Source organism: Ceratotherium simum, chromosome 1 (assembly GCF_057802395.1).
Source record: "Ceratotherium simum simum isolate JZ-2026a chromosome 1, ASM5780239v1, whole genome shotgun sequence".
NCBI classification, from domain to species: domain Eukaryota; kingdom Metazoa; phylum Chordata; class Mammalia; order Perissodactyla; family Rhinocerotidae; genus Ceratotherium; species Ceratotherium simum.
This window is the reverse complement of record NC_141900.1, coordinates 94231350-94250041: the sequence shown is the minus strand read 5'-3', so window position 1 is coordinate 94250041 and position 18692 is coordinate 94231350. Positions and strand designations below refer to the sequence as shown.

Below are 18692 nucleotides of genomic sequence, written 5' to 3'. Positions count from 1 at the left end.
TGTGGTGGAACCCTTCAGTCCAGCATTTGGTGGAAGCAAAGCCAGATAGCAACCATTTCATAGTCATACCTGTGCTACTATAAAGATAACTACTGTTGATGCAAATAATCCATAATCAATCTATAAATCAAAACTGGGGCGAGTTTATTATATGAGCCAGGTATGAGGACTATAGCCTGGGGCTCCCTTCCCCAAGGAAGGAAGCACTCCAAAGAAGTGGGGTGTGCAGAGTGGTTATATACCGTCTTGCCGTCTTGGAACAAAGAGCATACATCACATATTACAGGAATGTCTCTTTTACTCCTGTCACGAGATGCTTAGCTAGCACAGCAGGTCAGTGGTCACAAGGTAAGCACAGCAAGTTGGTGGTCAGCAGGTCAGGAATTAATCCTTAGTTTCTGGGAAGAAATACTTATCCTTAAAGAAATGCCGTTATTGGGAGGCAACATCCCTATCTTTAAGAGCATCATTCTTGGCTTTGGGACATTGTAAATGTTTAAAGCAATGTACAATGCATGTTCGACAGGCCACGTCAGGCCTTTCTGAAAAAACAAGGTCAGGCCGAATTAGTTTTAAACCAAATGGCCTCCTCACATACAATAGGATATACTCCAGTATATCCTTTTCCTTTATTCATCACTACCATAAAAGGCAATGAATGCTGAGTGCTGAATGCATGGTTAGGGCCCCAGGGCGATGGTGAAGGACACGGCCGGGAAAGAGTGCCGGGATAACAGGCAGATTTCATTTATAAGGTTATGACGGTGACGTTAGTGCACGTCCTTGGAGGGACTCGTTCAAAAGTGCTAGAGAAGTGTGCCTGGAGCAGTCATCATCATTTGTTTGAGAATGAGCTTCAGAGTCTGAGTTGGAGAGTATATCAGAATTTACAAGGAACTGCCCAAATCCTAAAAACTCAAATCCTAAAAAACCACCCCTAACCTCAACCTCCTGTGTTTCTCTTTTCCATCCCCTTGTGAATCTGCCTGTCATCTTCATCCAGTCCCTCATATCTCCCTTTTTTCCTGAAACTCCACATTGCCCACGAGTCTGCTCTGGATTTTTTTTTCCATCTTCTTCCTTTACATACTTTCCCACGAATGATCTTATTTATTCCCATACTCCAGTTATCACACACTTCTTTTTTTTTTTTTTTTTAAGATTTTATTTATTTATTTATTTTCCCCAAAGCCCCAGTAGATAGTTGTATGTCATAGCTGCACATCCTCCTAGTTTCTAGTTGCTGTATGCGGGACTCGGCCTCAGGATGGATGGAGAAGTGGTGCCTTGGTGCGTGCCGAGATCCGAACCCGGGCCACCAGCATCGGAGCGCGCGCACTTAACCACCAAGCCACGGGGCCAGCCCTATCACACACTTCTGACTCCAGAAATATACCTCTGCTGAGAGGTCAAATAACTTACCCAGTTCGTGGTTTATGAGTAACAGAACCAGGATTATGAATCCCTAGAGTCCAGCTCCAGAACCCACATATTAACCACAGTACTATGCTAGCTCTCTACAGGAACAGTCTCAACTTCTCTCTCTCTTCCCCACTCTTCCCCCATTAACTCCTGCATATACTCCTGGTCCTGCCTCCACACTCATCAAAGACTTGCTCTGGCTCACAGTCTTCCCCTCCACTCAAGTCCCCCCATCTTCCTTCAACATTCATTGTGGACAACCAACTCTCCTAGCCTTAGATCTCCTTAACCTCTTTGTCTTCATCATCTTCACTCTATTCCCGGCATCCACATCTATTGCCCCACTGTCATTAGTCATAATTGCTCTAGAACCACTCTTTTCTGAAATTGTAAACTTATGTATTCCACCTCTGACCTGCCCTTTTAGCTCGCTCGCTCTCTCACATTCCTTACATCTACTTTCTCCATATACATTCAGTCCCCTCCTGTCTTTACTTCCTTCCTTCCTTCTCTAACCTCCAGCCCATTAGTCAGCACCTGACTACTCTCTCAATTAATACTTTCTTTTTTTAAGGTTTTTATTTTCAACTCAGAGGCTGTGATGCTTCATGAAATCAAGGATGTGGGTTTTTTTTGTTTTTTTGTTGTTGTTGTTGTTGAGGAAGACTGGCCCTAGGCTGACATCTCTGCCCATCTTACTCCACTTTATATAGGATGCCGCCACAGCATGGCCTGACAAGCGGTGCATTGGTGCACGCCCGGGATCCGAACCCGGGTTGCCAGCAGCAGAGCGCGCACACTTAACTGCTACGCCTTGGGGCTGGCCCCTGAATTAATACTTTCAATCACCCAGAACCTCTGACTTTATGTCCCATCCATATGGCCAACTTAACAGTAGATTAATCAAATTCTGTTTCTAAACATTGAGTATTTTCAGAGAGAACAGCAGAGCTGTTTGGATTAACACCACTACAAATTCTTAGTATTCAACCTTGGCAAAGCCCTCTGCACTGCCCATCAATCCCACCTGTCTGCATTCTCCCCATTCTCGCAGGACGGCTTTGTTCAACCTTTACCAGCCTCTTCCACCCATTCCTGGTCTTGTCTTATACTGAACAACCACCACAATATAAACAACTATTAGGGCTTTGCTACTTCTTCCTCTTAAGCCTGCAAACTTGTCTTTTCACGCACTCATCCTTGCCTCTTTTCCTCTTGTCTAAATGGAAGAGGTATTTCTCCTTTTGTCTGAGGTTAATTCTTCCAGCGTCCTGTTCTTTCCCACGGCCTTCTGAACCTCATCCACTGAATTACCATTCTTCTTAGCCGTATTTTCAACTTTCCCTTCTTACTGGCTCTTTTCACTTAGCATATAACTATGTCTGTCTCGCCTAAAATGCAATACCTCAATCTTTTTTTTTTTTTTAAAGATTTTATTTATTTTTTTTCCCCCCAAAGCCCCAGTAGATAGTTGTATGTCATAGCTGCACATCCTTCTAGTTGATGTATGTGGGACGCGGCCTCAGCATGGCCGGAGAGGCGGTCCGTCGGTGCGGGCCCGGGGTTCTGAACCCGGGCCACCAGCAGCAGAGCGCGCGCACTTAACTGCTAAGCCACAGGGCCGGCCCACCTCCCTCAATCTTATGTCTTCCTCTAATTATCATTTTATCCTTACCTTACCCTCTCAGATAACATTTTAAAAAGTGGTCTATAATCCCTGGACTTCTCCATTCTTTTTTTTTTTCTTTAACCTACAGAAATCTGCCTTTTCTCATTATACCTCTGAAATAAACTTGCCTAGTTTATCAATGCCCTTGTAGGAAAGAAAACTCCCTGCAGTATTTTATAACGCTGACCATTTCCTCCTTGAAGCTCTCTCCTGTGTGTCCACGAATGACCCTCTAATTTTTCTCTAACCTCGTTATCAGTTTATATCCTAGGTTGCGTTCCCTCAGAAGCAAACAGAAAAAGATTGAATGCAAGCAGTTTACTTGGGAGGTGATCCCAAGAAACACTGGTTGGGAAATGGGGAGGTGAGACAGGGAAGGGGAGGTGAGACAGGGAAAGGAAGGCAGTACAAGGTGTGCTGATGAGCAGGGTATGGCTGTGGGCAACCGGGGCTCAGTTTCATTGAGGAACTTGGGGAGACTATGGAATATACACGTCCAAGTTGTTCCACCTAAGGAATAATGCCGTGGGATATTTACCCACTACCTGGGAGGAAAAACTTTTCCTCTATCCTCTTAGGTTTAGTTCCTGGGGGCCTGTGAATTTAACTGACAACAGACAGATTAACAGGAGAAAAAAAAAGTTCATTCATACGCATATGAAAAAGAAGTGATTCCCTCAACAGGTAAAGAGGAGGTTTATGTACCTATCTTAATAGGGGAGAAGGAGCAGGGAGAAAGCCTTCCATGGGAAGAACAAATGGGTTTCTAGAGGAGCAAACAAGAGATAAGGAAGTTTGTGATGTTTGTTTATGCAGGTGCCAGTGATCTCAGCTTTATTTTTTTTCTTCATGGTCACAAAACTCCCCCAGAGAGAGTATCTATGGCAGCCTCACTCCTAGAAGTTTCTGCTTTTTTGAAATAAGAGAAGCTCCAAGAAGGCTTCTTTCCGCATCTGTTGAAGCTCAAATGTCTTTAGTTTAAAATAACCTTCAGGGGGCCAGCCCAGTGGCCTAGGGGTTAAGTTCGGTGCTGCACTTCTGCAAACGGTTTGGATCCTGGGCGAGGACCTACTCACAGCTCATCAAGCCATACTGAGGTGGCATCCCACATAGAAGAGCTACAACTCTACAACCATGATACACAACTAAGTACTGGAGCTTTGGGGAGAAAAAAGAAAAAGAGGAAGATTGACAACAGATGTTAGCACAGGGAAGTCTTCCTCAAAAAGTAAATAAATAAACAACTTAAAAAAAAACTAAAATAAATGCACAAGTCTAGACCAGTGCCGTCCAACAGAAATATAAAGTGAGCCACATACCTAATTTAAAATTTTCTCATAGCCACATGAGAAAAGTAAAACAGATGAAATGTAATAACATTTTATTTAATTATCAATTTAACATGATTAATATAAAGTTAATGATTTCGTTCTAAATCTTCGAAATACAGTGTGTGTATTTCACACTTACATCACATCTTGATTGGGACTGGTCACCTTTCAACTGCCCAACAGCCACATGCGGTATTGGCCACCTCCTCAGAGACCTTCCTCTACCAACTACCTAAGCCACCGGGCCACGCACCTTCTAGCACATTCCCTATTTTATCTTCTTTGCAGCCCTTACCAGTACCTCACATTCTCGCATTTGCTTGCATGTCACGACTCCTCCACTGTACACGGCCCTGAAGGCAAGGACTCACCTTGAGGCGTGCCTGGCACAGAGCAGGCGCTCAGTAAAGGCTGCCCGTGCCTGATGCGCGTCCAGGGGCGGACCGCAGGCCCCGGGGCCCTCCTTCCACGGCCGCGGCCCACGGCCGCCGCCCCTCGCCCGCCCTTCCCCAGGCCCGTCCTGGCTCGCGGTTTGAAAGCGTGGACGTGACTGGGAGGAGTCTGCCCGCCTCGGATTTGCGCGCTGGCGGCCCGCGGCCCGGGCGGCGACCATGGCGGAGCCCACGGTGTGCTCCTTCCTCACCAAGGTGCTGTGCGCCAACGGCGGCCGCATGTTCCTCCAGGACCTGCGCGGCAACGTGGAGCTCTCGGAGGCGCGGCTGCGGGCCGTGCTGCGCCAGGCCGGGCCCGAGCGCTTCCTGCTGCAGGAGGTGGAGCTGCGGGAGGGCCTCTGGGACGCCGAGGCCGAGGCGGCGGCGGGCGCGGGCGGCGCGGGCGGCGGCGGGCCCTCGGCCTGGAGGGTGGTGGCCGTGTCCTCCGCGCGCCTCTGCGCCCGCTACCAGCGCGGCGAGTGCAAGGCCTGCGACCAGCTGCACCTCTGCCGCCGCCACATGCTGGGCAAGTGCCCGAACCGCGACTGCTGGTGAGGCGGCGGCGGGGCTGCGGGCGGCGGGCGGCGGGCGGCGGGCGGGACGGGGCGGCCTCCCGGGGCGGCGGCGGCGGGGCGATCCCCGCGCGGGGGTCGCGGGCCTGGCCTGTCCGGCTGGAAGCAGGAGCCCACAGCAACGAGAAAAGGGGCCGTTCGTCCGGAGGCTGGACGACCCCCTCCGAAAGGGCGGAAGAGAAGCCGCGGGAAGGGGCCCCTCAGGATCCTCCGAGGGAGGCCGCCCCTGCGCGCCCCGCTCCGGCGCAGAATGAGGCGGAGGGTCGTCGCAATCTGGCTTGCTTAACCACCCCTCGCCAAAAAAATGGCAGCTCCTGCCCCCGGGATCCTGCACAGCAATGGCCGGGACAAAGCAGAATGGGGACTTTTGAGTTCATTTAATCCAGTGGTCCTTTTGGGGGCACTTGCGGGTCCCACGAGGTCCATGGCCTCTTTATGCAGAGATTGCCTTTCCCACATAAGCACACAGTTTTACGGAAGGGAGACCCCGGGAAACTGAGGGCGGATGACTTGGGCGAGCTCGTTGAGGCGCCTCCAGCCTGCAGTCTTCTTGGGTTTACTCCAGCCCCCAAAGCGGGACTGGGCGCTGGCGTTCTTTTTAACGTTGGTGGGCGGGGGTGGGGGGTGGGCACTTGTTTGGGGCGGAGAAGGCCAGTGCAGTCACCCACAGAACTGGTGGGCACCCTCAGTCAAGGCAGGTGACTGGGGGAGGGGGTATCCTTGGTTTTGAGGCGTCCTCATTTAAAACGAAAATGACCCTGGGACGGGAGTTGCTTCAACCCCGCCTTCCCATAATCAGAGCTTATTCGGCTGCAGTATCTGTGGTTCACGGAAATTGTTTAAAAACAAGTTGAAAGCGGCCCGCGGGCAGGAATCTGACAGACCGTCCCCTGCCCCTGGGCCTCTGATCAGAGCTTTGTGTTCTCCCAGGTCTACCTGCACCCTTTCCCATGACATCCACACGCCTGTCAACATCCAAGTCCTGAAAAACCACGGACTTTTTGGCCTGAATGAGGCCCAGCTTCGGATCCTGCTTTTGCAGAACGACCCCTGCCTTTTACCAGAGGTGAGTCACCAAGAAGTCACCCTCATATTGCCTGCACCCTGACAGAAGTCAGGGGAGAACATCAGAAGTCTGCTTGCAGAGGACAGCCTGAGGTTGTATGGGGTCGCGGGTTATAGGACAGTGCTGACTTTTCTGGAATCTCTGATTTTATCGAACTTTGATACACACAGGGAGTGATGGACCTGTGTGGTATAGAAATAACAATGGCTACTGGTTTTTTGATGCTTACTGAATGCTAAGCAATTCATATACCTTAGCTGGTTAATAACCTGTGAGTGAGATATTCCTCTCCCCATTTTACAGGTGAGGAAGCAGAGGCTCAGAGAGATTAAATAACTTGCCCAAGCTCATATAATAAATGGCAGATTTGAATTTAAGTCTGTCTGACTATGAAGCCTGTGTTTTGTGAATTGCCTGTTTATGCTTTTGCCTGATTTTCTATTGAGGCATTTGTCTTTTCCTTTTAGGTTATCATGTCTTTAATTATACAAATCCCTGTTTTTGGTCACATTTGTTACAAGTATTCTCCTCATTTACTTTTTTTGGGCTTTAGATATTAATTTTAATTGCTTTGAAACAACATGATTTAGTTCCAGATGCTTAAAAAGTACACATTGTAACTGCTATAATGGCAAAATTATCATGTTTGTATCTGTTTAGCTGTACACAAGAATTTTTTTAAAGAAAATAGTTGGAACCCCAAAAGAAGATATTACAAGAGTACCAATTAAAAGTAGGATTTTCTAATCTAGCACAATGATTCTACCATAGTCATTCTTTTTGTTTGTTTGTTTATTTGTTTGTTTTTGGTGAGGAAGACTGGCCCTGAGCTAGCATCTGTTGCCAATCTTCCTCTTTTTGCTTGAGGAAGATTGGTCCTGAGCTAACATCTGTGCCAATCTTCCTCTATTTTGTATGTGAGACGCTGCCACAGCATGGCTTGATGAGTGATGTGTAGGTCTGCGCCTGGGATCCGAACCCGCAAACCCCGGGCCACTAAAGCGGAGCAAGCGAACTTAACCACTACGCCACTGGGCCGACCCCATCATAGTCATTCTTGTTACTGCACAAAATTGGGGTTCTCTTGCCCAGTGAGTTTTAAAAAAAAAAGCCAGTTATTATGACATCAGCTTGTGGGGAAAGAAATCAGCTTTATACTGCAAGATTGATCTGCAAGGAGACGGGGCATATGCTCTCAGATCTGTGTCCCTGATCCAGAGCTTGCGGCACAATTTATGGGATAAAGGGCAGGGCAGTCTGAAGTGTGGAGATAGATGACTGGAAGTAAGGAGGAGTGAGGTAATTGATGATCTGCACAAGTGTAGTCAAGCTTCATGCCTCTTCATAGGATGCATGTTCACAAAATGGTGGCGGCATTACCATGATCTGAGGGTGGGGTTTTTAGCTCCTTGACGTCCAAAAAGTTGTTTATGGAGCATTTGCGTAGGCCCAGTTGATGGGTTGGTGGTCTCCACCGGCTTGAACTGGACAAGGGGTCTTAGTTCCTAAAAAAACACCCTTAATTACTCTGTTGATAAGATGGGGTTAGTTGAACTGGTCCTCCAGGGCCCACTTACATTCTCAAGATGCTGGAAGAGAGGTGGAGAAAAGGGAAGATGTTGGGAACATAGAGGGTAGTTCCTGATTGTGGTCCCTTTTTAACTCTAAAGTCTTTCAGAGTCTAGAAGGGAAGAAAGACCAGGCTGGAGGTGTGAACGGGAGCCTTTGGTTCAGATGGCAGAAGCTGCCCTCAAGGCAGCAGAGTCTGTACCTAGAAGGCAGCACTGGAGTCAGCCTTAGGAGCCAAGAGGTTTCTTCTTGGCATCCATCTCCTTTCTAATTTCTTCAAGTTTTGAAACCAGGTTTGGTATGTCATGGTTATGAGCCAGATACAGTCCAACCATGTTGCCAGATGTCATCCAAGCAGCAGCTGGAGCAGGTGATTGACAGGAAGGGAGAGGAGGATGGCAGCAGCTATGAGGCAGGGTCCACTCCTTCCTCTCTCAGAGGGAAGGGGCAGTGCAACCTCTGTTTACCTTTTAGGTTTTTTTTTTTTTTTGGTGAGGAAGATTGGTCCTGAGCTAACATCTGTTGCCAATCTTTCTCTTTTTCACTTGAGGAAGATTGTCGCTGAGTTAACATCGTGCCAATCTTCCTCTATTTTGTATGTGGGACACCACCTCAGCATGGCGTGATGAGCGGTGTGTAGGTCCGCGCCCAGGATCTGAACCTGTGAACCCTGGGCCACCGAAGTGGAGCATGCAAACCTAACCACTATGTCACCAGGCCAGCCCCACCTTTTAGTTTTTATGAAATTTTCTGTCTTATAGAAGTTTAATGTTTTTATGTTGTTAAACCTATCGAATCTTTTTCTTTATGACTTCTACCCAGATATCCTGGATCCAGCCTCCTCTTGTCATATTAGACTACTTCAGTGTTCTGTGAGCAGCCAGCGGGTTGGCTGCAGTTAGGACAGGAGCCCACCCCTGGTCCTATCAGCTGAGACTGGAGGTGTGTGTCATGTGGCGCAAAACATGGCCACTTGGACAGCAGGGACCATAGATGATCACACCGGATGAGGCACAAATGGTACCTCACAACTCGTGTGTGAAAATGCCTGATGATCCCTTTTTATCACACACCTAACGATACAGTACATAATAACGGATGTAATACACAATAAGAAATCAATGAGGGACAAATATTGTGATTTATAATAGGAAATCTATATTTGGTCTTCATCCCTTTTCCTAGTACAGAGCTCCTAAAATTTCCTAAGTGTTTCGAATGATAAAGACTTTTTGTTATGTTGATGAGGTGACTTTTGGAAAGCCCCTAAGTCACCTAAGGATGGGAGCTGGAAGCCAGGAGAACCAATCATGTAATTAGAGGGTTGAAACTTTCAGTCCCACCCCCCACCTCCTGGAGGGGAGAGGGGCTAAGATTTAGTTTATTTTTATTTTTATTTTATTTATTTGTTTGTTTTTGTGAGGAAGATCAGCCCTGAGCTAACATCCATGCCAATCCTCCTCTTTTTTTGCTGAGGAAGACCGGCCCTGAGCTAACATCCATTGCCAATCCTCCTCCTTTTTTTTTTCTCCCTTTTCCTCCCCAAAGCCCCAGTAGATAGTTGTATGTCATAGTTGCACATCCTGCTAGTTGCTGTATGTGGGACGCCGCCTCAGGATGGCCGGACAAGGGGTGCGTCCATGCGCACCCGGGATCTGAACCTGGGGCCGCCAGTAGCGGAGCGTGCGCACTTAACCGCTAAGCCACGGGGCTGGACCCTAAGATTTAGTTCAGTTACCAATGACCAACGACTTAATCAGTCATACCTATGTAATGAAGCCTCCATAAAAACCCAAAAGGATGAGTTTCAGAGAGCTTCCGGGTTGGTGAACACGTGGAGGTGCTGGGAGAGTGGAGTGCTCAGAGAGCATGGAATCTCAGTGCCTCTTCCCACACACCTTGCCCTATCCATCTCTTCCATCTGGCTGTTCCTGAGTTATATCCTTTTATAATAAACTGGTATTCTAGTAAGTAAAAATGTTTCTCTTGAGTTCTGTAAGCCTTTCTAGCAAATTAATTGAACCCAAGAAAGGGGTTGTGGGAACTTCCCATCTCTAGCTGGTAGGTCAGAAGCACAGGTGACAACCTGGACTTGGAGTTGACATCTGAAGTGGGTGCAGTCTTGTGGGACTGACCCCTTAACCTGTGGGATCTAGTATTTGTATTATCTGGGAGATAGACCTGGAGATAGTCTCAGAATTGAGTTAAATTTGTGGGATACCTGGTCAGTATCTGCTGAGAATTGCTGGGTAGTGTTGGAAAACACACACTCTGGAAATATGGAAAAAGCTATGCTGATACATTTGAAAACTTACATGAAATGGACAAATTTCTAGAAAAATATAGCTCATCAAAACTGATTCAAGAAGAAATAGCCAGAATAGTTTTTTTTAAAAATAAAATTATTAAAATTAAAAATTAAAAAACCCACAAAACCAGAGTGTTAGTTAAAAGTCTTCTACAAGAAAACATTAGGCTCATCTAGTTTTTCTTTCAGCTCTAACAAATCTTTAAGGAATAGATGATTATGATTTGGGTGCTAGGTCTAGGATCTGTTTTCCTTGATCTCCTGTACATTCTTGAACTAGTGTCGTACTAGTTGAATTAAAGTAGTTTATGTTTTGATATATGATGGCACAAGTGGACACCCATTACTCTTTTTCAATTTTTTTCTTTAATCAGTTCTTTTTTTCTTTTTCAGATAAGTTTTAGAATCATTTAAATTTCAAAACTATTTTATAGGAATTCTTTAGGGGAAGTAGGAATTGCTCTAAAATTATGAATTCGTTTTAGAAAATGGGTGTCACAGTTATAGGTAGGATACCATTTTGCTTTAAACCGGGTGATTTGTGTCCAGTAGAATTTTTAGGTTTGACTGATTGCATTCCTCTAATATCATTTAATATGTTCCTCTACCCACTGAACTTTCTGTGAATTGATAGTTAGAGCTGGAGGTTTGATTGGCTTTAGGTTCAATTTTTGTAGCAAGAATTTTTTGTATGTGTGGTGCATTGTTAGGGTGACTAACTGTCCCCGCTTGCCTGGGACTGGGGGTTTTCCAGCAATGTCAGAATCATGCTAAAACCTAAACAGCTATGTTTCCTATTGTATCACATTAGGAGGTACACAATGTCTTGTCATCTTTTTTGTGTGTGAGGTTAAGATTGATTAGTGGTTTTAGGGTTGACAGGCTGATCCATCATTATAAAGTTCTCCATCAGGAGGCTCTTGGTTTGCTTGGGACAGACCCAGTTTACGTTAGTTGTCCCAATGTAATTACTAATAGTGCTCCCTAAAAAATGCTCTTGTTTGGATGATAAATTTCTGCTCATGCTACCTGTGTAGGTTGGTTTCCCTGGAAGCAGATCCTGACTTGGGGATTTAGGTGCATGTGATTTATGGAAGGAGGGCTCCTCGGGTAAATTCTGTAAGGTATATAAAAGAGGGAATCAGGATACAAGGAGGGAAAAGCTACAAGCAGGGTAAAGTCTGACCTTGTCTTGCTTCCTGGCAGGGCTCTGGAGCAGAAATTACACTGAAGAATTGTTCTAGCCTTGAGGCAAGGGGGCCAGCCTTTTGTACCTGCATAGAATTCACTCATTGGCTACAGGGTGTGGGAGAGGAGGGTGCATCAACTGAGGGTCAAGGTCAGAGAGGGGCAGCTGTGCATTAGTGGCAGCTGGGGGAGATCTGGGTGGGGGTACGATTACACTACCCAGCCGCCCTTCATCCGTTGAGTTTAACAGCAGTTGATGACCACAAGTTGCCATTTAGAGAAGCTGTCATTTATTGGTTTAAAGGCTAGAGGGAAAACAAATGTTTTAAGTGTTGCCTCATTTCTATACCAGGTCTGTTTACTCTACAACAAAGGTGAAGCGCTGTATGGTTACTGCAACCTCAAGGATAAATGCAACAAGTTCCACGTGTGCAAGTCCTTTGTCAGGGGAGAGTGCAAACTTCAGAAATGCAAACGGTCCCATCAGCTCATTCATGCTTCGGCCCTGAAGCTGCTGCAAGACCAAGGACTGAATATTCCGAGTATTGTTAATTTTCAGATAATCTCTACCTACAGGCACATGAAGCTGCACAAGATGCTCGAAAATAAAGGTGAGCATATCAGAGGGAGACAGAGCACTATCAACCATGTAGTTTTGACTTGCAAGTGAGTCTGGGGAGAAAGCACTTCATATGTGCTCCTCTGTCCTTGGGGAAGCTTAGGACAGTCAACATTTTATGATATGGAGCTGTGATTCTGACCAAGGGGAAGAGATGGAGCTTACTTTCAGTGCTGCCAGCTACTGGCATCTGCGCAAGTAGCTCCTCAGTAAGTTGGGGGTCTGGAAGTAGGTAGAACAGTCTTAACAGCTTTGTTAGGAAAAAAGAAGAGGGAGATGGGCTGGTGACTAAAAAAGTAAGCATAATGCAGGGATGGCTTTCTTTCATTAAATTGAATTACAGTCTTTTCTTTTTTAATTTTTAGGAAATTTTAACCACATTACAGAAAAATTTGGAAAATAGAGAGTAGAAATAAAAACTGCATATGACTCTGCTCTCTCTGATCCACAATAATTGTTACCATTTAATTGTAGGCCCTTCAGTCCTGTTATTATACAAGTACTAGTCCAGTTGTGGTCAAAGTATGCATTAGTTTAGTATCTTACATTTTTTTTTGTGAGGAAGATCAGCCCTGGACTAACATCCATGCCCATCTTCCTCCACTTTATATGGGACGCTGCCACATCATGGTCTGACAGCGGTGCATTGGTGCGTGCCCGGGACCCGAACCGGCGAACCGCGGGCCGCCGCAGCAGAGCATGCGCACTTAACCGCCTGCGCCACTGGGCCGGCGCCTAGTATCTTACATTTTCACTTTATACAACATCATAAATATCTTCCCATATTGATACATAGTCTAACTCATTTCTTAAGGTCTACAAAGTGTGGTTTGGTGTTCTTTCAATTAGAATGCACTCACGCTACTTATTACATTTGCTTGTAGCTGAAAATCAGTTTTAGTGGGTTGTGGGATTAGGAGAATTGCTGATGGGAAAACCATATCACTAAAGTCAGAGTCTTTAAGCTTTTGAGATGGATTTTCTTATGTTGGGATGGTAGTGGCTGACTTTATGAGCAGGTGGTTTGAAGGTAAGGAGGGGTCTGCATATGCCAGTGTCCAAGGCTATCTGGGGAACCATGTATGGTGGCAAGAACCTTCTAGGCTGTACTATATTAAGGGCCTGTCATTATCTTCCTCTGGTCTTGTTTAATGAGTCTCTCCTATTCTTACTATTGAAATAGTGACTTTCTGCTTGCTGTTGAGATAGATAGATAGATCTATACTTTTCTTTTTAATCCAGAAGGCACGAATGCTTCAAATCCAGAGTGTTGGGAGTTTTGTCTGAGATCTGATTAGCTGGGCTGATGTTTCCAACATAAAATGAAATTTAGAGTGATAAAAGCATTGTCTTAGGAAACCTCATCTCTTTGTTCTTGTTTTTAGATATTTCAGCTTCTTCTGCTGAGCAGTCACAGGGCCTTGAGGAACAAGGAGTATGCGTAGCTGGGGCTGCAGAAGCCAGTCCTCCGGTTTCTGTCCCTGCTCAGTTGGCCAAGAAGCCGTGCGCAGGTAAACCTTAGTGGACGTCAGTGAAACAAGAAGAAGCTTGTCCAGTTGGAAGGTCTGAAAACGAAGCTTTCCGTTGAGCTTTAATTTGTAACCATTTATTCATTTAATCGTTTATTTGTAATGGTCTTGATAAGACCTACCTCCCAGGTTGTTGGAGAATTAAAGAAGATGGAAAAGGAGAAGATGTCAGATTGGGAGGATAAAATTGGGGATAGGAGGTTGGGGATGAGGTTGGACATTGAGCGGGCAAAGAGAGGGAAAAACGTGAGTGCAGATGGGGTCAGTCCAGGGCAGATCCTGGAGATGGCAGCTTCTGCCTGCAGCTTTCCCCAGCTGGCTGGCGGGGCCTCTGAAAGGGGCGGGTTTCTGCTGACTTGTTCTGTGACCCAGCCAAGTGTTTTTCCATATACACAGGTTACATTTACACACACACATTTATACATTTACACAATGTATTGTGGTATTCATAGAGTATGTACACTTCATACTCTTTATTTTTTTACCTGATATTCCATAAGCATCTTTCCATATTTGTTCACGCTCATTATGCATGAACATTATGCATATGCATATGATTATGCATAATCATTTTTATGCACAAATACACTAATATATCATACTTAACCATTTCCCTTATTTTGGGGTATTTTGATTCTCTCTAACAAATTTTGAATATAATTCTTAAAATCTACACAATATTGAATTTTTAAAGTTATTCTTTACTTTTTCTTAGCTTATAGTTGCTAAATGATACTATCTTTTTTTTTTTTTTTTATAATTTTTTATTTTATTTTTTTTGTGAGGAAGATCAGCCCCAAGCCAGCATCTGTGCCAACGTTCCTCTTTTTTTTGCTGAGGAAGACCGGCTCTGAGCCAACATCCATTGCCAATCCTCTTCCTTTTTCTTCCCCAAAGCCCCAGTAGATAGCTGCATGTCACAGCTGCACATCCTTCTAGTTGCTGTATGTGGGACGCAGCCCCAGCATGGCTGGAGAAGCGGTGCGTCAGTGTGCGCCCGGGTTATCCGAACCCGGGCCGCCAGTAGCGGAGCGCGTGCACCCAACCGCTAAGCCACCAGGCCGGCCTGATACTATCTTTTGATTTCCATTTCTTTACATATATGTGCAGGTAAATATTTTTCTGTGTGTCTGCTTTCTGTATGTCTTTATTTCATGAGTTTTGTCCATGCCCCTTACTTACTGGAGCTCTGCTCTGCTGGTGTGGGGTGGCCTTTGATTAGGCTCCTTAATTTTCATGAGAGGATGTCATCTGTGCTGTGCTCATGTGATAGCCAATTCTTGTGGATCCATCCTCACCCAGCACCACCGAGTATATAACTTTTGGGTGCTTCCCAGAGATTTCTACCTCACTGTCTACTCTCCATCTCATATTAAGCTTTTACCAAAGCCCACATTGCTGTAGTTTGAAGGATGTGTGGTTCATCCATTCCTCAAAGTTGTATCTGTTCTTTCTGTGGATCAAGATGGACCATCAGAAATCTATATACCTCACCCATTTCATGTTGACTCTCCCCTTCCTCTCTTCTCTCTGCGCCCACCCACCCAGCTGTCTTTATCAAATTGTACTGAGATGTTTGGTTCTTTGTTTTCATCAAGGGGTGCCACAGAGAAGCAGTTTTATGAAATCCTTTCTTGTGTTTGCTGTAGTAATATCCCCAGATGTCATTATGTTAAGTGTTTTTAAAAAAATTTTAACTGCCCTGCAATAACATAACATTTGAGAAATAGGGACAAGGTAGTGAGTTTTTCGTAAAGCTAAATTTATTTAACTTAGAAAATTTTTTATTGTGAAATACTATCTTTTCTATTGTGCAGAAATGTCCTTTTTAAAGTGAGAAATTGCTGTGTTTTCTCCTAAGGGACAATAAGAGTCACGCAACTTATGTTAATCTTTTCACCTTGTCAACAACAGTATTTCTGAAAGCCCTTGTGTTCTGCACATCTTGTTTCTTTTTTCCTAGTTCTGATTTCTCCTGGTGCTAATTTTTAAAAAAATTATTTTTACATTTTACTATTATTATTTACATTTTATCCTTTTACTATGTATATTTTTGTTATAAGCCATCTTAAATCCTTAATGGAAACAGTGTAGCGTGTAAATCCATATCCTTCACATTAAGAGGCTTTGCACACTTTTACATTATTGTATGCTTTTTATATATCTTATAATTATGCTTTTATATTTGAAGTTATTGACCCTCTGTAATCTTTTTTGCAATATTTTATTCAATTCTATAATATTCCATTTTAATCTTAGTTCTATTGGTGTTCATTCCATAAAAAATATTTTATATAATCATACCTGTCTCTTATTTTTGTCTGATGATTCAGCTGTTAGAGAGTTATTCTCTTTGAGTTGGAGATGAGTTTTCTTTGGCAGTCTATTGGGGCTTATGAGATGAAGCTGCACATCTGTAGCCTCCACAAATCCAGCATATCCTAAACTAAACAATTAACTTTCCTCCAGATTTGTTCCTCCTCATGACTTAAGCCAAAACCCTGCAAATTGTCCTATGCTCTTCTTTCTCCTTGTTCCCTGGGTTAAACTGGTTACCCAGTGTTGGAGATTTTTTTCTCCTCAAAAATCTCTCGAATTTTTATCCTTCTCTGCCCCTTTCTTTCCATCTCCTACACACAACCTTGTTTCAAAACCTCATCACCTCTCGCGTTTATTTCACAGATGCATAAGTGGTTTTCAAGTCGTCTTGCAAGAGTTTTTTTGTAGGAGGTACTAGGTGGCCCTCTGCTCTACTTCAGTGATGGTGGCCCCATTTTAATTTTTAACATAGTAGGCTTTTGTGCATTTCCTTGATCTCCTAACCTCCCTGCTCTCCCCCTGCCTTCCACCTTGCTGCCTGGTTGATCTTTTGATGTGCAAGCCTAATCATATTGCTGTGACTGCCGTAACCTTCATTGGTCCCCATCACATGGAGTAGAAGTCATAAACTCAAATGCCTACAGGGAACAGAAAGGTGAGCTAAATGGATGCAGTGAGCTGGCTGTAAGAGGAATGGAGGAAGAGAGGAAGTGCTGTGGCAAGCTATCCTGTCTAAAAGGGGTATCTGCCTCTTGTTTCCATGGAATGCAGCCCAGTTTGTCATGTTGTCCAATTCGTCAAAAGAAGCCAGAAATCCAGATATTTATGAGAAATTTTCTGGCTTTTAAATATTGACTTTTAATTGAGTTTTTAAAATGCAGACCAATATTGTATGTCTGACCTACCTGCAATTTCTGGAATGTGCCCTTTTATCTGTGACTCTGTGTTTGTAATGATGCTCCCTCCAAGTGCCACTCCTTCCCTCCTTGTGCCTCACAACCTGGCAAAATGAGATTCTTTAAAATGCAGTTTAGCCTTCCCTGACCCCAAGAGAGGCGGCTCTCTCAGCGCTCTCAAAGCTCTAGCATAGCACTTACCACGTTATAATTCAATGCTTTGTGTTTTTATTCCCTAGCTTTGAGAAAAAAAAAATTCTTGGTAGTTCTAACACTTGGTAGTTAAATATTTTTTGCCATATAATGAATTAAACTCTGCATTTGAATCCATTGAATCAGTATATGGGTTTTTGTTGTTCTTTTTTCTCCCCCAAAATATATATATATATCTTTTTGTTGTTGTTGTTGTTGTTGTTGTTGTTGTTGTGTTTTGGAAGATCGGCCCTGAGCTAACATCCGTTGCCAATCTTCCTCTTTTTGCTTGAGGAAGATGGTCGCTGAACTAACATCTGTGCCTGTCTTCCTCTATTTTCTATGAAGGATGCCACCACAGCATGGCTTGATGAGTGGTATATAGGTCCGTGCCAGGGATCCAAACCCACAAACCCTGGGCAGCTGAAGTGGAACGCACGAACTTAACCACTAGGCCACCAGGCTGGCCCCTTCTCCCCACATATATATTTTTAATATTCAAAAAATCTTTTTTTCCCCTAAGGAATGTGTTATATAAGGCAAACATCTTTTTGGTGCTTCAGTTTGAATTGTCCAGGTCTAAAATTAACTCTTTAAGACTTATATTCATGATATCAGTTCTTTTCATTAAGGAATTAAGTCTCTCCATTACTGATATTTCTTGATTTCTTTCATTATAATTTGTTCTTGTTTTTGTGTAGGTCTTATATATCCCTTATTATATGAATTCTTTCTTGGCTAAATATATCTGTATTGCTGCTCAGTCTGAGAATCTCTATCATTAGAATCCTATTTTTAAAATATTTGTCTTTTGGTGAATTGTCTTTGTTCTAACTGTATTAGATGGCCTATTTGTTTTTTCTAAATATGAAATCATAGCTGCAAAAATATTTGTATTATGTATTTCTATTTTGTTTTTTTGTGTTAAATAAAATTGTGATAAAACGATATTTTTTGATATTTCTTCATTAGATACAAAGTTAATTATTGGCTTGAAACAAATGTTCTCTGTTCAATAAGGGAAGTAATTTCTTCCATTGTTTGTTAGAAGCTTTTAATAGGAATTGGTATCTTTTGATATAATTATAATTTTTATCATTTAAATTACTTAGTATTACGTTAATGTTTTTCACGATATTAAAACAGCCTTAAATTCTGAGTAAACTCCACTTGATTATAGCATATGTTCTTTAAATGTCTTTTTTTCCTATTTGGTAACTTTCATTATAAGTATATACATCTATATATTCCTAAATAAAATTCGTTTATACATTGTGTGTGTATATAGTGATTTCCTCTTTATTTTTATTGCTGTAGGCTCAAAGTATAAATTTTATTCTAAGTGCTATTTTGAGTTTTCCTAAATTGATTTGTAATGTCATTATTATTTTTATTTTTTCCAGCTTTATTGAGGTATAATTGATGGACAACATCGTGAAGTTTAAGGTATACAAGGTGATGATTGGACACATATATTTACTGTGAAATGATTATCACAGTAAGGTTAGTTAGCATGTCCATCACCTCACATTCATTATTATTTTAAAAATAATGTATTACTGTGACCTTGAATTATACTCT

The 18692-nt window shown here is 43.5% G+C and overlaps 1 protein-coding gene, 1 long non-coding RNA gene and 1 pseudogene across 9 annotated transcripts in view; 1 reads left to right on the top strand and 2 right to left on the bottom strand.

Annotated features, from left to right (window-relative positions):
• Positions 1-5268, bottom strand: part of LOC147918287 (uncharacterized) — a 35972-nt gene extending 30704 nt beyond the window's left edge. For 7 of the 8 annotated variants that reach the window (XR_015552315.1, XR_015552310.1, XR_015552313.1 and 4 more), the window contains exon 1: positions 4794-5057. This is a non-coding gene — a long non-coding RNA (uncharacterized LOC147918287). The other variant, XR_015552321.1, reaches the window with a different exon arrangement.
• Positions 4896-18386, top strand: ZC3HAV1L (ZC3HAV1 like). Its single transcript, XM_087431510.1, has 4 exons — positions 4896-5404; positions 6356-6491; positions 11909-12167; positions 13561-18386. Exons 1-4 carry the CDS (start codon positions 5034-5036, stop codon positions 13695-13697), a joined length of 903 nt encoding a protein of 300 aa, XP_087287636.1. The 5' UTR covers positions 4896-5033; the 3' UTR covers positions 13698-18386.
• Positions 8288-8633, bottom strand: LOC147918286 (short transmembrane mitochondrial protein 1 pseudogene; annotated as a pseudogene).
• Positions 18387-18692: the final 306 nt, after the last annotated feature.